Source organism: Passer montanus, unplaced genomic scaffold (assembly GCF_014805655.1).
Source record: "Passer montanus isolate IOZ18808 unplaced genomic scaffold, ASM1480565v1 scaffold22, whole genome shotgun sequence".
NCBI lineage: Eukaryota > Metazoa > Chordata > Aves > Passeriformes > Passeridae > Passer > Passer montanus.
In genome coordinates, this window is record NW_024366815.1 from 13010910 (window position 1) to 13033269 (window position 22360).

The following is a 22360-nucleotide window of genomic DNA, read 5'->3' on the forward strand; positions in this document are numbered from 1 at the left end:
CTTGAAGGTGATGCTGGATTTCCTCTGCTGCTTTGTCTTAGCTGTCTGTCAGTAATTGTTAAGTGAATCACCACAGAAAATTATTTCCTTGGAAAATTCACATTTTTTTAAAACTGTGGGTGTTAGGCCCTGTGGCTGGTTGGTAATATTAAATAAGAGGCTGACAGCCATCCTGGCATGGGGGAATGGCACAAGGCCAGCACGGCCCAATTCAGCTTTCCTAATTGTCCTGGCTTTAAGCCATGCTGGAGGTGAGAGGATGTATTCCCGGTTAATGTCAGCAAGTGGCATGAGCCAGCTGCTCCCACAGGACAGGGAGCCAAGCAAGGTAACAAGGCTGGCCGAGCCAGCGAGGGTTCTGTCCTGCAGGGCACAGGGGACTGAGCAGGGGACGCCCAGGACTGCAGCTGGGGTCAGGCCGCGGCACAGCCTCCGGATGGACTTGTGGAGATGAGGCAGTCAGATCCACAGTGATGAAGCCAGGCTGAGGCCAAGCCAGGAATGTTCCAGGTCAGGAACAGGCCTGGTGACGGTAACCGAGGTCAAATGATGCCCGCCAATCAATAAGCAGGACTGTAGAGTTGAGACTGAGCTGAGGTCAAGCTGAGAAGTAGTCCACGGATCAGGGTCTGGATCAATGTGTTCCATGGCCAGGCACAGACATCGTTGTGACACAGCTGTAAACAGGCACACAATCAAACCAGCTCAGACAGGTTCTGAAGGACCTGAGCTGACCTGGAATGGGACTCCTGTGCCCATGGGTATGGGTGGACATCCCAGGTGAAGGTAGTCAAGCTCATTTATGCCTTTTGATGTGCTTGGGGCACTGAGAAATTTTGACCAGCTCTTGGAGAGTACGGAATTGAAGAGAGCAGTAGGAGAATTTGATTAAGACAAATAAACATCAAAAAGGAAGAAAAGTTGGACATTAAGCTGGGCAGCATGAAGTGTATGTCCCAGGAGAAGGGACAGCTGTGTTAGGTAGAAAATCTTGCTGGAGGTATTTTGTCTTAAGCAGTTCGGAGTCAGCCACAGGAACCAGGCTGACTTGCCTTCTTTTATTTGGTACTGTGTGGCACCTAGCCTTTTATTTGTAAGGGCCTGCTACCTCTTCATTGTCTTTCATTTTGTCTTCCTTTAACCCTCGCTCCCAAACTCCCCTGAGACTCCTGTTTCATTGGATTTTCCCCTTTCATTCCCACTCTTGAGACCTCTGGTCCTTGACATAAAAGTCAGGAGAGTGCAGCTGAGAGAGATTCAAAGCAGCTTAGAGCAGCTGCCGTTCCAGTCAGTTGTACCTGTCTGGTTCCCAAGTCTGTTCCGTTCCAGCCTCACAGCAGATGTGACAGCCATTACACAGAGCCCAAACGAGTGTTTGGCAGTTAAGTGTTTTCCACTCCTTCATTCTGACACAGGGGCCTCACTACCTTGCGGTGAGTGTGCCTTACCAACTTAGCCTTAACACAGGAGAATAAGGTCTTCTCTACTTCTATCTCACGGTATACATAAAGGATCTTGAGCCAGCTTCAGAGGCAGGGGAATGGTTGCTTGCATTTTCTGGTCAGTGTCTGTATCAGAACTTCTAATTTGATGACTGTGGGAGAGCACATTTGACGATTCACCAATGCAAGCATCATTATGAATTGATTGCTGTGTAAGAAACATAATTAATGTGAGTCACATGATGCATGTGAAAGAGGAGAGAAACTCCAATTCCTGAGGTCAGTTGCCTGAAAAGTACTGCCTTAGTCTGTTGGGATGTTAGGACTTTACTAGTGTCTTGGTAAATCATACTAGCTCATTTGTTGATAGTAAGAGGCTTGGCTGACACTTCTGATGTGAGTTAATTAATTCTGGATTTTAAGTGTCTCTAACTTTACTAGGAGTACGCTGTAGACCTACTTTACTGAAATAAGCCATAGGGTTTCTACAACTGTTAATTATCTTCTGAACTTTTAGAAGTCTAATTTATAATTTACTAGTTATATTTTAGTATGTGCATACTATAATAATATATAGTAGTATAATTAGGAAAAAAGGACATGGAATTATGGAGGGAAAATATGCTAGATAATACGAAAAATAAAGAGAAAAATTAGAAGTATGGGGGGAAAAAACCTGTCACATATAAAAGCATAGTGTGTACTGCAAATGTTTTACTGTCATTTTCCATTCACTGAAATGAATGTTTGAATATTTCTATTTTGGTTTTGTTTTTTTTTTCTTCTGTAGGCTTCTGGGCTCGTGACATAGGCAAGATGATTGGCCTGCAGCACCCTCTTATACCTGTTCATCATCAGTATGTTGTAACATCAACTATCCCTGAAGTGAAAGCCCTAAAAACAGAATTGCCTGTGATTCGTGACTTAGAAGGATCATATTATCTAAGGCAAGAAAGGGATGGTCTTTTATTTGGTCCGTACGAAAGTGAGGAGAAAATGAAGCTGCAGGAGTCATGGGTAACAAATGGAGTCCCACCAGGTGATTAAGAACATTAAATCTTTAAACATAATAAGCACTAGCACAAATTTTAATGTGTATAAATCCCAGGCTGTCATGCTGCCTTATGTGACAGAAAGTACAAAATATTTGCAATGCATGGTTGTAATGCAAAAACTTTTTTCAAAGAATAGTTCTAACTCTAATGATAAAAGATAACAGAAATACAAATGTAATGTAAGAAAAGCCTACTACAATGTAGTCTTACCCTACTTCCTGAAGAGGTGCTTGTGTGTTTAAATTAGAGGCAGACACCAAATCTGCTCTACATAGCCTTTTTTGCCTGAATAGAAATTTTTCTAAGTTACAATTTTCTCCAGCATGCTGACAGGGGCCCTTGATATTTATTGATACCACAGAGATAATGTGATTGTCAAATAGGAACAGCAAAGGATTTTGTCTTAGACAAAATGCTGTGTTTGGATATAAATGCAAGAGAGCTGTAGATATGTATAGAATACAAAAATATCCTATGTCATACAGCTGCTTACTAAAAACCATTATAAATCATTGTGTTATATCTAGGCTCTAGCTTTCCAATCACTTCCGGACAGAAAATTGTACAAAGTCATTATTATTGCTGTTTTAAAAAATGCTGTATTTCCTGAGGAAGGGCAGTTAACATGGTTCAGTTTTGGATAGCCCTGTCACAGCTTCTGGAATTAATGTCTCCAGTACCATTAAGTGCCTCTACATAATGATGTTCAGCCATGCTTAGAGTCCAGAGTGAGGGGTGAAATATACCCAGAACTTCATATGATTTCATGGAAATCATAAGCAGATACAGGAAGTATCTTTTTTCACCTCCTCAAGCTATTGGCATATTGAGAGAAATAAGTAGGTCTTATTACTGCAGAAGAAAGTTTCTGTGTGTCTTCACTTCCTTTCTACTTCATTGTTGAATTTGCATGACCTTAGGGTTAAACAAATATGTATAAAGGATAGTATAATTGCAGTGATAAACAAACTTGGTCCTGCAGGTAACTAGGTTTTTATGCATGCCATTTTTCCTATGTAGAATGTTTTATTCTCATAAAACTTTTATCTATAGATAGATAGCTGTATTGGTATAGATAGCTCTATTGTACAAATAGCTATATTTCTATATAGATACCATAACTACATTGAAAATGTATGTGTTCCTTGTGTAAATAAGTATATATAATAAAAGTCAATTACTTGTGCAGGATTTGGAAAAGAACTTTTTGAGTCTGATTTAGACAGAATAATGGAGCATATTGAAGCTGCCATGGAAATGGTCCCAGTTTTGAGAAAAGCAGACATCGTGAACACAATTGCAGGTCCTATCACCTATTCTCCAGACATTCTTCCCATGGTGGGACCACATCAGGGTGTCAGAAATTACTGGGTAGCTATTGGTTTTGGGTGAGTAAGTTCTTTGTGACAATTTTTGGCTGTCATGTGTTAAAATGGTAGTCAGCTCAAGCTTTGTGCATTTTTATGGGCTTGGGAGTTGTTTTGCACATATTTTGTGTTAAAATGTAATTGTAAATAATCTTAATATCCACAACCTGTATAATATAAGATCTTCCTTCTCTCTTATTTCATTACTCTCAATAATTTTTTGTTTCCTCCTTTTAATCTGGAGGCCAATACATGTGACACTACATGAAGCAACAAAAAATGGTAGTACTTCATACTGTCTGTGCAGCAATTCGAAGTCACAAAAGTACTGGGTTTAAAATTACACTGTGTTTTGCAGTTGTATTGCAACTGTATTTTACAGTTGTTTGTTGTATGTAAAACTTGTTTCACTGAAGTTGGACAAAAATGAATGTGCAGTATACTGTTCTGTATGAAGAACTGAAGGCTTATAAATAGAAGACATTCCAGTACAGCGTGTGACTGACTGCTCTAGGGATACAGATCCAGTGTTTCTGACTGCTGAAAGTGGAGCTGAAAAATTACATTGCTGGGTATTGGAGGAAATAGAATAAAGAGAGCAGTACAGCAATATAAAGATATGGTTTACTGGTGTCATTCTCCCACCCATTATGGCGTTTTTCTTGAATGTGATTTACATCTTATTTATTATGGCTGCACTGGAGCCAGTGTTAAAACACCAACATGTCTTTAATTGTCTTAGCCTGACCATTGATTCAAGATGGATAGACTGAACCAAATACAATTCCAAGCAGATGTTATTGAACAAATTCTGTTTACATTGTATTTCCAATTGCATAATTTGCTGTTCAAAATCCAGCTCAGCTTTTTCCAGTTTTCTTTCATTCCAAACCAAACAAACCCTCCGATCGTAAGATAAGGCAGTATCACTATCATGCTTTCTGAGGCCCTCAGAATAAGAGCTTGGTAATTTTGCAATGATTCATTGTGAAAGGTGCACCTTTGCTGCTTGGATTTAAAAAAAAAATAATGTTATCTTTCAGTAACATTTGCAGAACTTATAGTTACAAAAGCAGTTTGCCTAGACCTTGTTCACCAAAACGACTGTTTAAGTTCATTACTCTGCGGCCAGACTTTGGAGCATGTTTTTCTTTGTTGGTGTCAATGGGAGCAGAATCAAATTCCATATGTAAAAAATTGAAGACTAGTGTTACATGTTTAATTTTTGTTAAACATTTTATTTCAGGAGTTTGATTAATCTCAAAATGTTTAGACACAGGTTGCAGTTATGTGGCTGTCATTGGATTACTTTGTCTGCTTTTCAGGGACTTTTGACTCTGTTCTATGCTTCTGGGTCACTGCAGTGGTTCCACCAGTGTTGTAATTTTTTGTGTGCATTAGCAAATCCTTATCTTGCAGTCAACTAGCAGGGACATTGTGACAGAGGACTTAGTGCTGTTAGATTAGAGGATTTTTATTATCTAAAATTAGCAGCTTGCATTTTAACATGCAAAGAAGTTTAGTTACCAGAGCTTGTAGCACTATTTATTATTAACGTTGCTCAATGCTTCCCATTTTTAGTTACTTAAAGTTTTGAAAATATTATCAAGAGTAGTTTAAGGATTTTATTCAGAAAAATTTAATTCAAAGCAGTGAAACCATTCCATAACCTGGGACAAAGACACTAGAAAAGGTACTACAGTGTGCAGAGACTTAGATTTCCTAGGAATACTAATGGAACGACTTGAGATTGGATGAGACACAACACCTCATAAGACACAAGAATGTGACAGGTACAATGGGGAGTTAATCTGTCAGGGATTGGAAGGAGAGAAGAAAAACTGGTGAAAAATAGCTCATGTTCATGAAGGAAATTTTATCTGAATCATAAGAAGGCTGAGATTCCTACACTGTACCACTCTTCTGTCTACTTGTAATATCCCATCCCTGAAATACATATTTCATTCTTTTACCACTCTTCACAGCTACTTGTAATATCCCATCCCTGAAATACATATTTTCATTCTTGTGCAGCAGAATTGCGGTGGTTGTATTTACACAATCAGCTCCCTCTTATCTGAGATAAAGAGGGATTTGGGCACTTTGTGTAATGTAAAATCTCTGATAACGTAGGCCCAACTAAGAGCACCAAAATCAGCTGGTTGCGCAGTCAGTGCTGCAAAACTGCAAAATGCAGAGACCTCTCAGCTGAGTTGCAGGGCTGTACTTGTACCTTGTCTGCACTGCCTTGCTCCTGGGCTTACCCTGCCATCAGCTCAGCAGTCTTCAGCTGAAGCTAAAAGTCTTCATCGTGTTTGGTCTGTCACCACTCACAATCTCTTTGCCGCTCTCCTTTGCCTTTGGCTGCAGTGAATGGTGCAGGCAGACTTAACCTGCTTGAGATTTCATCTGGAGCTGTACTTGAAGGCATCATAAGCTTTCATGGTACCAAAGCTTGTACCCGTGAATAACTAAGAGTTGCTTAATTGAATTGGCACCAGCAAGAGCTAACTCTTCTGTAGTGGCAGTTTACAAGCACTCATCCTTCCTGCATCCACTGCAGTGATAGATGTTTCTGCTGAGTCTGAAGATTTGTACTGAACTGCACTGTACTGAGTGTAGTTGGCAAAATTATTTAATGTACTCAGTTTTTTGATGTTTCTATTTTATTTAGTTAAATAAGTAAACAACAGATAAGATACTATATCAAATTCATATCATTACTATGATGGGTTCGTTCTTCTTGTGCATATACATTAGAAAAGACTACTTATTTTTTTTCTTCTTGGTGAAGTCCTTGCCTATTTAACTGAAGACATAGAATTCAGATTGTAAAGTTGATGACCAGCAATTTAAGTCGGTTTTAGCTTCATTATTCTGCATAAGTGTCTATGGTTTAGCTGCTGCATGTTAATCTAAACTTCATTTGGAACAGACTTACTGTTTATTCAAGGATTTTTTTGTTGTGCTCATGGGAGCATTTTGCAAACAACTAGGAATTAATTTTTACATATTCTAGATGGAAGGATATTTTGGCAATTTTTTTGAAGACATGGTGGTATTAAAAGGTATTAAAAATTAAATTATTAGGTGTAATGATTATTTGTCAATGAACTGGAACTGCTGTACAATACCAATGACATTCTGCTGCTGATAGTGGAGCTGTAGAAATATCAATTAATATAGAATTTAATTTCTGAAAAGAGAAAAAAACAGAACAAATTAAAAAAAAAAGAGGGAAAAATTCAAAATAGTTTTGGGGGTTGTGTTAGTAGTATATGTTAGTACTGATTTTAAAAAGCAAAATGTAAAATACTTGGCGCTGCAGGACTTTTTTTCCTGTTTTTAAGGTATGGCATTATACATGCTGGTGGCATGGGAAAGTACCTCAGTGACTGGATCCTTGAGGGGGAACCTCCATTTGACCTGATAGAAGTAGATCCAAACCGCTATGGAAAGTGGACCACTACAGAATACACAGCAGCCAAAGCAAGAGAATCTTATGGCTTTAATAACATTGGTAAGAAGATATTTTTAAAAATACATTTATGTCCTGAAGATGGATTCCAGCAAAGCCTATATCTAGATTTCTCTGCTTATAGATGTGTTTTCTATCTTGGATCATGACCTTAGCATGCCATAGTTTTTGGTGATTTTTGAGGGTTTTTTTCCCTCCCTCTAGTTGGATACCCGAAAGAAGAAAGATTTGCTGGGAGACCAACGGAGAGAACCAGTGGGCTGTATGACTTGCTGAAGTCAAAATGTTCAATGGGATTCCATGCAGGATGGGAGCAACCTCATTGGTTTTACAAACCTGGAGATGAGACTGGATACAAGTAAATGGAATATTAATTTTTTTTCTTCCCCTAAAAAATTGTCATGATAGCATGAGCCAGTCAATTTAAATTTAATGAGAAGCATGCATTTATCCTTCATTTCAGCAACAGATATCTATTAGACTGATCTTCCATTCTTGCTTTTTCCATAGTTAGAATATATTATATTCTGATAATGTAGATATTTCAAAACACACATTAAGGTATCTTGTATCTGTTCTAGGTTTGAGATACCAGAAAGCAACCTAGCTCAAGGAAGAGCTTGGAAAACAACTTGTTCATTATCAATGTGTGTTTTTCTCCATCCCTTAGTATTTGATCAGCATCACAGTATAATATTTTAATGAAAAATCTCATTTCTCTCTGTGTAAGTGTCTGGAGAGGAGAAGCCAAATCTTCTTTGCTTTTTTTCCCCACTTCTCTATGCCGGCTTACCTAGTTACCTGCCTGCATTAGGAAGTCTCCAGCAAATAAATATTTTCTGTGGGGATATTGGAGTCTAATCTAAATGAGGCTCATAAAGGAATAAAGACAGACACTTTGCTGTGCAGAAATAAAGCCTTTGACACCTCAAACTTAAATAAATTATTCATCAACAAAGTATGCTGTAAATTTACTCATGACAGACCACTACTTATTCTAACATTTGAACAGTTCACAGTTTATTGTACAAAGTGGTTGATATAATATCAAGTCATATCTTTCTGTGTTGTTAAAGGATTTTAATTATTAAGCTGTGTTAGACTAAGGAAAATATTGGGTTAGGCACCTACAACTAGGAAAGTCTGTCTTTTGGATGATTATAAAACTGAAAAAACTGAAGACTACGTTTTGCTGCAAAGAGCACAACATTTCTAAATTGTGTTTTATGTGTCTAAATACTCTGTTTCAGACCCAGTTTTCGGCGCACAAATTGGTTTGACCCTGTGGGTCGTGAGTACAAACAGGTTATGGAAAAAGTTGGTGTGATTGACCTGTCACCATTTGGCAAATTTAAAGTAAAAGGCACAGATTCTGTTAAACTGCTTGATCATCTATTTGCAAATGTTGTTCCAAAGGTAAATGGGACAGTGGTAAATGTTGTAATGTACAACTTAGACAAGCTCTGTTTCAGATATGGAAATGAACCATAATATTATAGTAATATTTCTTGGATACCAATACACAGATCCTTTGGAGAAGTCTCTGTGTCAGATGTATTGCTCTCAGTTAAAAACACACAAATGGAGTTTATGCTAGACTAGCCGCACACAGAAGTACCTTTTGGCAGAGATCATTGAATCAGAATGGATGAGGTTGGAAGGGACCTCTGGATATCATCTTGTCCAACCCCCTGTTGGACAAGCATCACCTGGAGCTCATTGCCTAGGAGTATGTTCAGGTGGCTTTTGAGTTAACTGGGCAAGTGGCTCCCATGTTTAGCCACTTCATAGTAAAAAAATATTTCCTTATGTACTCAGGCTTATGTCCTCAGACAGCCTCCTCTGTTTCAAATCTTTTTCTAAAAAATGCAAGTGAATCCTACCTGGATTTTTTTTACAGTAGAAGAGCTTGGCAGCTGTCTGCCTAAAATTGTGCTTTATGGTGGCAGCTTGAGCAGCAGAGCAGCACAGTGGAAGGGGCTCTTGCCTGACCACAGTTGAATGACTTCCCAAGGGAGAAGCTTTGTCTTTTTTTTTCAAATGAAACCCTTTGTTTTCCTCTACTCATACTGACTCTGCTTCACACCTGGCTGCCTGGTGCAGGTCGGGTTGCCAAGACTCAGAAGATTCCACTTTACCTCACATGTATCATTTCTTCTCATGTGTGGCTGTTCATAGATCCTCAGAGTATGATGCTGTGCTCAAAAATGGCATACTGTGACAAACTACCCCAGATTTCATATTCTTGGTCTGCAGGTTTTGGTCCTGAGTCCTTTTTATCTCCTGCTTTGTCAAACACTCTCATGTAGTGTCTTTCACTTTAGAGATACACCTCCACCAAGCAGATTGCTCCTTTCTGAAGTGACCCCGACATTGCATGACTTGTGTTGGTCATTGCAGCACAGAATTTTATTAAGTATTTGTAATAGGTGTCAGTTTTCGTTGCTTCAGACACCAAAGGGAGAAAACACAGGGAAACAGCAAGTATGCAGAGAAGTTTTGAAGATGGATAAGCTCTTCTGGAAGGTTAAAGTCAACTTAGTGGGAAGGCACAAGATTGATATCTTAGGAGAAAAAAGATGAATTTCCATCTAGTCATATTTTTTTACTGTATTAACTTTGTGATAACAATTTGAATTGAAATTTCGTCTTTGGTCTAGTTTGGGGTAGAGGCAGAGTAACTGAGTCATCAGTGGGTGTGGATAATACTTGCTGAATATGTGAATATGTGGTAAAGGGAAATCAAGATTAAACAGGAAATTATGAGAACAAACCAAGTGCTTTATACAGAGTTTAATCAGCGATTCTAAGGGAAAGTTAGGTGGCAAAGCACAAGGTACAGTTTATGAGTCCAAAATACAACATTCAGAGCTGTTCTTATTTAAGCTGCCTGACTTTTAGCCCCATTCATGCTTGTCACCATCATAAAATAATCCAGTGGAGTTACCAGAGATATATTTGTATTGCAAATGGATTAAGAGTGACCAGCATCACGTCCTGAAATTCAACTGTATGCCTGTAATATGCAAATGACTATGGCAGAATTAATTGATAATAAGGCCTGAAAAATACTCTTAATATCTGAAATATGTTTTTCCTTGCTTGGTTCATTGTATGGAATCTGGCTGCTGACTGGGTTATTAACAAGTTTTGGTGAAAGCAGAATGATTAAAGCAGAGAGATTAAATTCTGACTCTGGAACCAGGCCAGCACAACAGCTATGGCACATTCACGTTTCTATGGATGATATATATGTGAACATGTATGTGTTTTATGGTCACTGAGTAACTGTTACTTGAAATTCTGTCTCTGGGGGATTGAGTTTCTATACGGAATCTGATTTAAATGTGCAGACATATAGATTCATAGTCAGCAAGTACAAAAAATAGAAAAGCATTCATAAATCAGAGCCACAAAAGCATAAGCCAGCTCAATATTTCTTTCTTTATAGTAAGGGGAAAAGCATATGTTATTCTCTTGGGATCTAAAACCTTATTCACAGGACTGAAAAAGAATATTCATGTTAATTACATGGAGATTTTTTTTATTTAGATGAAAACAAATGTAGCTTAAGAATGCCTTGTGTAATGCATAATTAGGAAATATTTATAAAGGTCTTGATTTAACTTATTTGTAAAATTTCCATTTTGTCTATAAAGGAAAAAGTGAAGTTTCTGCTTTAAAGCTTGAGATTGGCCAGATGTACATCTCTCCACTTCTATTATGGCATAGCAGAGCAAACATTAAAAAATTGTTTTTTTCAAATGAAGACAAATAACTGTATGGTTAATGGTGTTTAAGAATTCAAAGGTCTTATTTTGCGTTCTTAATGATCACAAATTTTACTCTGTAGGTGGGTTCCACAAATATAAGCCATATGTTAACACCAAGGGGAAAAGTTTATGCTGAGCTAACTGTCTCTCAACTGTATCCTGGAGAATTCATGCTTGTGACTGGGTCAGGATCAGAACTCCATGATCTGAGGTTAGTGTATTTTTTATGCATTAAGTACATAGTGCTATACAGTCACATTACTACAGAAAAATTTTTAGTAAGCTCCAAATTCTCAATTATTACTCAACAATTTTTTCACAAAGTTCACAAGAATTCTACTTATTTATTGATTTTAGTTTCTTAGAAACTTGGTTGACTTGAATTCTGAAGTATAAGCAGTTGGGTATTGGATTATTGCTGATGTAAAAAGATGGAGAACTTGCTAACGGTTATGTAATATACTTCATTGGAGGTAATTCTTGTTTTGTTGTTGAACCTGTTTGTCTTGGCATTGCATGATGTAACACAGCACGGCTGTTCCTTTCTAGTGTGTTCTCTTACGCAAAAAAGAAAATTGGCTCTTAACAGAGATGACCCCAGAGGCACTGACCTGGCCCAGACAGATAGGCAGTGCAGTCTTCTTGATGCTGTTGTAGAGTCTTCTGCTTTGATCTCTTTTCACAAGGAGGAGAGGAGAGGAGAGGAGAGGAGGAAAAGAAAAGAAAAGAAAAGAAAAGAAAAGAAAAGAAAAGAAAAGAAAAGAAAAGGAAAAGAAAAGAAAAGAAAAGAAAAGAAAAGAAAAGAAAAGAAAAGAAAAGAAAAGAAAAGAAAAGAAAAGAAAAGAGCAAGCAGTTGCAGGATGACTTCACTAAATTACTTCTCATAGATGAGCATCGGAATTGACATTTCTAGTGCTCTTCTTACTGGAGATTGCTGGCAAGTCAGTAAATCAAAATGAATCAACACATTAAAGATTGAAATTCACTACCCTAACAGGCAAAGAATAATGTAGTGTTTCATAACAGGAATTGGTGTGAGCACTGGCACATTCAGAAACCAAATAGCAGAGCCAGATCTAATGTATTTAATTGTACAGATTTTCTGCAGTCCTGTTTGGTACTTACCTAGGCCTGAGATCTTACAATACTGCTTAAAAATGTAGTACTCCGTAAGATTTTTAAATATACCCATTTTATTTATTTTCTGAGCTTCCTGAAAGATAATTTGCAGCTGTTGTTTTTAATTAAATCCTAACTTAATTTCCTGCCAATAGTTTGAATGCTGTATTCAGGAAGCAACAAACCTGCTTGAACGTTTCTGTTGTCACAGAAATTTATTTTGAGATTTCTTATGTTCAGAGTGTTTATTCCTTGCTCTTCCTGTATGTTAACATCTTGTTAACACATTGTGGATCCAAGCCCAAACCTGTTGTCATTGTAGAAGATCACTTCTTTCTCTTATCTTAAAAATAATGTTCTACCCATTTAAATGCTGTTCTTTCCTGGCTGTATCTCAGATGCCTGTGTTCCTGTATGTGTCTCACCAGAAATCAACAATGGATTTGTCTATCTAATGTAGCACATAGTTTTGTTGGTTTTAGAGAGTAGGGGACTGGGAACTGCTGGGGAAATGCTAACAAAAAAACCCCACCTGGTAAAATCTTATAAAACTCAGGTTTTTTCATAGGAAGTGTAACATCGGTGTTATGTTTTATATGCAGATGGATAGAAGACAAAATAACAAGAGGTGGATACAAGGTTGAAATAGAAAACATGACAGATGAGATGGGAGTCATTAGTGTAGCAGGTCCATATGCACGACAGGTCCTCCAGAAGTTGACAAATGAAGACCTAAGTGATGCTTCATTTAAGTTTCTCCAGTGTAGACATCTGAAACTTTCCAATATTGCTGTTACTGCCATTAGGATATCTTACACAGGTAAGCAATGGAAAACACATACACTTAAGGAACAAGACAATTAATTAAATAATAAATGTCACTAAAATTATGTTGAAAAGTAAGTCTTGTGATATATTAATGAGAAGTAGGTTTGCTGCATCTTACATTTGCTGCATCTAAGTGTGGGAGGCATCACAGTACATTGATTTTCAAATGTGATATTGTCAGGGTCTGTGCTGAGTTTTCCAAGACCTTTTTCTCTAGAAATACCCTATAGTGTAAATATTTATTTTGCAGAACAAAAGGCCAGTTCTGATAACCTCTTTGGTATTTGCTGCAAAACCAACGTCAAGAATTGGTTTTGGATTACCGTATATTAGTGTTTGTGATGTGCCTTGAAAATGTAATGCTATAGTGCTTAGTATTTGGCTTTCCCAGTTACTTATTTTTCCTTTTTACATCAATTTTGAGTGTAATAGGCTGAATTGAGAGCATTCTGAAGCAGCTGAAGTCCTTGCAATTCATATTCTCTTTCTGTTGTGCTAAATATGCTAAATACACTCATTCTTATTTACACTCAGTTACATTTGCTGTTCACTTGCCAAGTCATCATCTGTTCATAATGTCCTTAATTTATCCTTGTGACTTTGTTACATGACCTTTCCTTATCAGTTATTTTGATAGGTTTTTTTACCCACAGTTTTCAGTTAACAGTTCATATTTGAATAATAGTACCACTGCTTAAGATGTAGGGCACAAATCCTGGTAGTTCTTGCTAGAATTAGACTTGCTATATGATAGAACTGACCCTAGAGTATGAATTAACACTAACTGCATTGATCCTTACTTTTGACCAAGGACAGGAATATATTTATTAGGATCATTTAACTGAGCTGATTAAAATATTAATCTTTTTTGTATAAAAGGTGAATTGGGCTGGGAGCTCTACCATAGAAAAGAAGATTCTGTACCTCTTTACAGTGCAATCATGGAAGCCGGCCAAAAAGAGGGAATTGATGACTTTGGAACATATGCTCTAAATACGTTGAGGCTGGAAAAGGGCTTCCGAGCCTGGGGAGCAGAGGTCAGGAAATATAACTTCTTTATTATTCTTTCTGGAAGTTTGGGTTTGTTTGGTTTGGTTTTGGTTTTTTGGTAGATTTGGGTTTTTTTTTTTTTGTTTTTCTTTGGTTTTTTGGGTTTTTTTTTTTTTTTGTTTGTTTGGTTTGGTTTGGTTTGTTGGGGTTTATTTTGGTTTTTGTTTTTTGGCTTTTTTTGTGGGGTGAGAGGTGTTGTGTTGGTGGGGTTTTTTAATTTTATTTTTTAATTTTGTTATGACTATGCAGTTTTTAGTCAGAGTTAGTGCAGCTGTTATTTGTTTAATTTTCTTAATTTACCATGAAAAGAAAATTTTCCTCAAGCAGGAAAAGCTGCTTTCTTACTGGTGATTTTCTAAATAAAAACAAGTGGTATACTCCATTGCACTGCTGGCAAAGAAACACTCATTTTGATTCATGGATGGTTTTCCTCTTATGTATAACAAAATTATGAGGGTTTTGCTGAGCTCTCATGTTTTAGAATCAAAGGTTTGGCTGAGAGGTACTCAAAATCTTTTATTTCTCTAACAACTATGAAAGGCAAATTTTTTTTGCTTCATAATGTATTTGGAACTTTTTTGTTCCCCGTTACCTTGTTCCTACAGAATTTGCTCACTCATAATAAAGAACTACGCCAAGGGCCTAGAGAATTTGGGGTAAATCAGTATAATTTCATTTCACCTTACATTTTTCCTTTGGAAATGAAAGAACTCAAGAGGTTGAAACTGTGGGAATTTAGGGGTCCTTTTGGTTTGCCCTGTGATAGTTATTTTCATTCTGTCTTCAAGTGCTTCTTAAGAAATTATTCCCCCTACACTGAATGGGAAGGTGGTGACTGAAATTGGCTTTGTGTTTTATTTCCTTCTCTGGCTAAGCCACTCTGCTGTGTTGCAAATGCTGTGCATACCTCAGTTACTCAGTTTTCTGAGGTTCCATTCTGCTTTGATGAAAAATCATATTTCTTTCTGAAAAGTGCTTACCTTGCATATGGAAACTCAGATTAGTGGTTTACACATCTATATGTCACATTAGGTGTGTTAATTGATACCTTATATGAATCCTATGTTGGAAGCTTGCAGTGTATTGAGACAGAAGCTGTGCGTGCAGTGTGAAAGACTTTGGCACAGGAGTAAATAGAAGGATGTATAGAATGAATAATGCCCAGTCCAAAAGCTGTGATGGTCCGTAATGTATGGATGGTGAATTTATATCTTTTAACAGATGAACTGTGACACTAACCCATTGGAAGCTGGGCTGGAGTACTTTGTAAAGCTAAACAAGGTATGTCTTACTATTTTCAAAATGTTCTATTACGTCCAAGATTATTTCTTAAGTCTTTGAACATGAAAAATGCCATTAGCTGGAAAATAAAATAGATTTAGTAAATCAATGACTATAATTATAATTACTTTACAAGTAGCAACTTGTTTAAAAAAATCTTCCCCATGTTCCTTGCTATCAAAATTATACAGTAGATCAGAAATTTGCAAATGCTAAATGTTGTCTACATGAAAAATAACTCCATGTGATTTATTTTTAGAGAGAAATTTTAGTCATGTACTTTTGTAACCATATAGTGTGTACATATACATGCGTGCACACACACGCACACACACACACACATGTATACACACAAGTTGAACAAACCTGTTCATATTGTGATAATATTCTACTAACCTATTAATTCTTGTTGAAGCAGGTATCTCTAGATTTTTTTTTCCCCTGACTACCACTCTGCTACAACAATTACTGAAAAAAAGTATATTTTTTACAACTGCTAGGGACAACTGACAACAATAAGTTAAATGTAAGTTAAATTAGTACACTGGTTAAAAGAATAATTAGTTGCTCATGAAATTTTTGAAGAGGCCCTCTGCGCATAACTTCTTTTCACCTGATTTGAAGGTTAGAAAATGGAGCTAGTTGAATTTAACTGTGCCATAAAAAAGAAATTATGTTGCTCAATCTCCTCTAATTAGCAACCTCACTTTTTTTTGTATTAATATTTTAGCAATTGAAATTCTGTTTTAGTCTAATAGATACAAAAAATTGCTTGTAATTCTCTTTCATGGTCCAAATGAAACAAAAACCAAATGTCTAAACTCTGTCAAATAGAGGACCATGAAATCTGGTGAAATCATGTCCTGTGCAGATCTAAAGCTATGTCCTGCTATTAGTTACTCCATCAACTCAAACAGTAGTTGCCTGCACAATGGATCTGAAGTTTCTAACATGAAAAATCTGATCCTTGAGATTGCAAGTGATATGTCCTAAATGACAGGCTATTTCTGACTTAATCTTTTGCTTCAATTATTAATTTGTAAATTAAAGGATATAAATTTACAGTATATAAATATAAATACAGTATATAATATATATATTTTTCTTCTTTCAAGAAGAAAAAAATGTCTGCAAAACATTTAATCTTGACAATGATGCAATGTGTTACAGCAAAAAGCTGTTATTATTTATGGTCCCTTTATACCTGAAATTGTAATAAATAGATAACACATGGTCCTTGATATTTTTGCCCTGTTATATGGAGGCACTGTAGAACTGATAAGAAGAATCCTGAACTTTAAGTTACAGCTCTAAATAAAAAAAAAATCTTTGCACAGGAAAAAATTACAGAAGCATGTTAAACATAAAAGGATGCTTTTATATTTATGAGACAATTTCACTGAATGTAACAGAACAGTCTCAGGAAGGTGTTTTTCTCTCACTGTTAAACCTGTCTATAGAAGGTAAAGGTCTCCAACCTATGCAGGATTGATGCAGGGTGCTCCCAAGGATGTAAATGGCAGTTCCTACATGTAGTGGAGTTACAGCTCTCCCCATTGGGTAGTAAAATTTTGCCTTAATCTGAGGAAATGACACATGCAAGGGAAATACAGAATTGTATAGATTAGGATTTAGCTGCATTTACAAATCAAAGCCTTTTCATCTTGAGGAGAGATTAGTAGAATTGCAGGGAAGGCAATAAAAAAAATGTTACTATTACTTGTTTTCCTTTCCATTTCCTTTTGATACATCTGTTTGTTTTCCTTTTTTTTCTGCTTTCCTTTAGTTTATGTAGGAAAGCAGCCATAAGCAGGGAAAGCTGTTGGAAAGCTGTTGCTTGCCAAGATACCCATGCAGATCATAGGAAAGCATTGAAGTGCAAGAAGCAATTGATTCATTAGTTGCTCTGCACACTCTGCATGGTTGAAAGGCAGGGTTGGAGAAGTTCTCCAGAGCAGGTACTCACATTGTAGACAAATGGGCATGAATGAATGTCCCGCAGAAATGCAGTGTGTCAGCCTGAAACATCTGCCAGTTTTGCTGAACTAACGAGAAAAAGGAAATAATCAATGTTTTTTATTGACTTAAATGAGGGCAGTTGTGACTATATGTTGACACTTCAGAGGTACCTGAGCTAATTCAGCTATTGGAAGCACTCTGAACACTGTAGCATGAAATGCAGTGTGAGATTATTTACTCTGCTTCTTGGCAGTTTGAGTCCCAGTTTCATGCCTCTGGTTTTGTGGCATATTTGGCATAGGAGAGACCTCACCATTCTTTACAGGCAGCTGTGAGTCTACACAAGCCAAACACTATTTTGTTACCTGTTTCTATTGTTGCAGAAACATTCCCCTCAAAAAGGGTAGATGAGATAAAAATTACAAGCAACAGATACTTAAATACTTCTTTTTGACATTTTGGCCTGTTCAGCTCCACACAAAGATTATTTCTTTAAGCATGCGCACCCAGCTGGGGAAAGTGCTGATTTCTGTGTAAATTAGAACCAAAAGGCACTGTTCAGTTAATTACTAGAGTGCTTCTTACTGTGCAACAAGCAGCTGAAATACTCGCAAAACTGTTGTGAAAAGACTTCAGCATAAGTGAATCTTGAGTGAAATGTCATGGAAAATGAAAACAGTTTCTTAAACAGATTAAAAAGAATGAAGAGCCAGATGCCAGTGAAGATAATACGATCAAAAATAATTTTAATTTTTACAAAAGGACGTTCATATATCTGGGGAATATATATGAAGAGATGTAAAGTCCTCATAAAATGATGATGGTCTCTGTGTTTAGAAAGTTTAGTATGCATCATCTTCATGTATAGACAGACTAGTAATTTTTTTGTCATGCATAACAGGAAAAACTCTTCAAAGCTGAAGCTGACTTTCTTTAACACGTCACAGGGTATTAAATTATAACACGACAATTAGTAAACACATTTCCACAGGGTTTCTGTGGCAACTTTCCTTTTGTCAGTAACTCTGAGGCTTTGTTCTAGGTGGTTTCCTCTAGAGTCTGCTTGGTAATCCCTGTCTCACTAATGTTAGTGTTAGTTGCTTCCTTGTACAGATGAGCAGGATGGGCTGCAATTTAATTAAAGTGCAGGGACACTAACAGGATCAATTTATAATTTAGAGTATAAAATGCTTTCACAACTTTGCAACAAAATTCTGTCCAGGTTAGGAGTGGTTTGAGGTTTTTTTAATACCTGTTGTCTTTTTTTTGGCTGTTCAATTACTTTTAGTAAGTTAGTTAGATAGCTGTTACATAGCCTCATCTCATTGATAAGCACTCTGCTACAAAAAGAAGCAGTGTACTTCCTTCATTAAGGAAGAAATCTGCAATTCTTTTTGGTCCACATCCACTAATACCGTTCCATACATTTGTACTTGCTCAGATTTTCGAGTACTCAAAGATATCACTTCTGAATGCTTAAAATAGCCTTATTTTTCTCCTGACTGTAATGGACCAGAGATCCCTATTAAACTTGATGTTAGAGTGAAAAATCTTCATACCAACTCACGGAAATTAATTCTTTCAGAAGGTTTTTTCTGAGTTCCAAGTCCGCAGTTGGCTGTTGTTGGGTTTGCGCTTGTGTCGCTGAATCCAAGGCTGCCATCTCCTGGTCGTGCTTGCTGCAAAAACAGAGACCGTGGGAACAGCACCGTGGCTTGGGAAGGGAATTCAGTAGATGAAGGAAACCCTTTGGAACTCTGCTCTAGTGTTCTCTTATAAGTCAGGATCCAAGTGCTTAACTCATATTTTGTCTGTTTCCACTAGAAGAAACTACTATTTTCTGAGGCAGTGTTTCTTCGCATCAGCCCTCTTTATTTACTGGGGCAGGTTTTTTGTTCTTAATTCCAAACTTCTTTCCAGATTTTTCTATATCCAGAATGTCTTCTTTTTTCTTATGTCTATTCTGCCAGGGTTAGGGTTTTCTTTCCCCTACTTCCCTTTTTTTTTGTATTACCAACGCAAATTGGTAATACAAATTACCAATTTGTAATTTGATTCTTGTTTTTTTCCTTGTCTGCTTATCACTAATTGCATTTAATCTCCTCCATCCTTGCTCTGTGGCTGCTTGAATATCATTGTCAAAGCACATCTCTCAGGCTACAAGTCCTATCTCTTTTTCTCACTTAGAAATTTGCTGGTTTTCACTATTACACCTGTTAGACACATGAGTATTTAATTGCTTTGGTATGCATTATGAATAGAAGTTTTGTCACACCTTTCAGCTTCATATAGGTAAGTGAATGACAAGATCCAGTCCTGGAGTAGTGACCTATCCTCCAACATAACAATATGTAAGATGTTATCTCTCAGGAAACAAGGATGAGCTGTTCTAAGGATGTGCCTCCACCCTTTTATTCCTTTGATAACAGGCTTAGATCTACAGTTTTATTCCCTCCTCTTTCTAGTAATTTTTTTCTGTCCTGACCACTCTCCAAAAGTGCCCCTCAGTTGTTTCTGTCCAACTCGTGTTTCCATGGTCTTGGTGTGGAACACCCTGAGCTTCAAGAATTCCTGCAGCTCCTCCTGATTGCCATTGTCTGCCCTTGCTTCTCTTTTCCAGCTTGCTTCCCTTTTGTTCTGAGAGGAATGACTACAATAGTGGTCACTGACTTCACTCCATAACCTGGAATAAGATTGTGTTCCATACCAGCTTTACTCCACACAAGAAAGGGGAGATGAGGAAAAAAAAAGAGCAGAGGCTTTATGGAAGAAGGGCTAAGGAGCCTGGGGACAGGAGAAAGGATGGAGTGATGGATAGAAAATTTGAGATGGGGCATGGTACTTCTTCCCCTTCCCCCTCCTTTCAATCCCATTTTTTATGCCTATAACCTGTTGAGTGTACTTTTCCACCTAAGTCCTGTACCCATTCAAGCTGAAGTTCAGGAATGAGTGGAACTCTATTCTATCATTATATCATTTGGTGTCCAGTAGGTCAGAAGATGGAGGACATATTCCATAAATTTATACAGGTTAGGAAACATGTTAGAAAGAATCTGCAAAGATTTTGTTATATGTATAAAATGTACATCTGTGTGATTCTCTGTGTGTTTCTTTGGCCATGTAAAGGAATAAGCACCCACTTAGATAGGGATTTTTAGCCAAAATAATTCAGTAATTAATCAGTTGTTTCCATTGTATGAACTTCCTAGAGCTGACTGCATACAAGAAGAGTTTAGGTGAATTGAATGAAAGATGGATTGGTGCAGGTGCCATACATACAAAGTGGACACCTCCCTTAAAAATTTTTTGTGTGGTGTAAGTTGCAAATTTGATTTGCTACAGAAAAAGAAACTTGTCAAATATTTGCCCTCTGAGAAGAAAAATTGTTTTCATTTATCAGGCTGGTGAGGCAGATATGCAGATATCACTTGGAATGTTACCCTGAAATAATTAAAGAGCATCTAGCTATGAAAATTTTCAAAATACTGTATAGAGGCTGCCTCCAGAGTGTTGTAGCATTATGGTTATAGTAGATGACAGCAGCTGTTGGTGCTGCCTTACTCTGTTGGGTCGCTTTGTGTTCATAATTTGGCTCTATGCCCACAGTCCTAAACGGTATTCTGAATAAATTACAGCAATTTCTTGTTGAGAGAGTTGTATATTTTTGTTGCATCTAACTGTTGAACAGATATAGCATATTTCTTTTCAGACACTTCAACTTAATTCTGATAAACTGCACAGTCTGAAAAACATGAAAAAAAAGTTTTTGAAAGACTTATATATAATTTCTATTCCTTTGCTTCCCTTGAACTAGAAGAGGTTTTTACAGAGGGTTACAATTAGGATTGGGGTGCCATCGAAAGCCAGGTACATTTGAAACACAGTGAGTTAAACTCCTCAAGGTATCTCACTGTGCATAAAAAAATCACCTTGGTTATTGTCTTGTAAACTCTTTCTTAAAGACAGTGGGTTTATCTTGTGCTATTGAACACATGGCAAATAACACAAAATAAAAGCTTGTTAAAGAAGGATAAGACACATATATACAGTATGTTAATAGATGAACTAATCAGTAGTATCCCTTTAGCTATGTGTTATTTTAAAAATTTGGCTGATTTGTCTTTGTGATATGATTTTTAATTTTAATTTTATCTAAACTTATCTAACACACAAGTAAAAAGAACAGCCCATATTTTTACCTGGTGAACTGCACTCAAATTAAATGAAGCTAAACAGGAGATATTGTCTTTATCTTTGGTGTCTAAGAAGGGTTTTTAGAAGTAAAAGCTTGTTAAAGAAGGATAAGACAAATACGTATATACAGGATGTTAATAGATGAACTAATCAGTAGTATCCCTTTAGCTATGTGTTATTTTAAAAATTTGGCTGATTTGTCTTTGTGATATGATTTTTAATTTTAATTTTATCTAAACTTATCTAACACACAAGTAAAAAGAACAGCCCATATTTTTACCTGGTGAACTGCACTCAAATTAAATGAAGCTAAACAGGAGATATTGTCTTTATCTTTGGTGTCTAAGAAGGGTTTTTATTTTATGTTAAAACCATTACATCTGCCAGTGCTTTGGGAATTCCTTGCCAAAGTAATGGAAAGTCTTCTCTATTTTAAGCTTAGCTTTTTAGAATTGTCTTTACTTCAACTCATACAAACATTTTACATTGTTCCTACATGTCAAGTAATTTTTTTTTTTAACTCTGACAGTGAAGAGCAGCTTTAAATTTGATATTTGTTCAAGGCTGGAATTGTGTAGTGTTTTCATTTGTTTCTGTTATTTTTCTTTCGTTTTGTTGGTTTGGGGCTTTTTTAAATATTAATTTATCAGGTTATACTGGTTTAAGTAGGATTATTTTTTGTATTATATTTTGTATGACAAGATAAAGCAAATAGAAGCGGTATGCAAACTGACTATTTTTCTCCTAGAAAGAGGAAGCATTTTTTTACCAAAAATATCCAGAGTGAGGTTGAAAGCATCAGCTTACAAAATCT

The 22360-nt window shown here is 36.7% G+C and overlaps 1 protein-coding gene across 1 annotated transcript in view; it reads left to right on the forward strand.

The window, feature by feature from the left end:
• Positions 1 to 22360, forward strand: part of DMGDH (dimethylglycine dehydrogenase) — a 39867-nt gene that overhangs the window by 13265 nt on the left and 4242 nt on the right. The window contains exons 6-14 of the mRNA XM_039709880.1: positions 2233 to 2481; positions 3687 to 3885; positions 7215 to 7384; positions 7547 to 7700; positions 8593 to 8758; positions 11196 to 11326; positions 12837 to 13054; positions 13942 to 14099; positions 15334 to 15393. Of these exons, the coding sequence (XP_039565814.1) occupies positions 2233 to 2481; positions 3687 to 3885; positions 7215 to 7384; positions 7547 to 7700; positions 8593 to 8758; positions 11196 to 11326; positions 12837 to 13054; positions 13942 to 14099; positions 15334 to 15393 (1505 nt within the window). The remainder of the gene's footprint in view (positions 1 to 2232; positions 2482 to 3686; positions 3886 to 7214; positions 7385 to 7546; positions 7701 to 8592; positions 8759 to 11195; positions 11327 to 12836; positions 13055 to 13941; positions 14100 to 15333; positions 15394 to 22360) is intronic.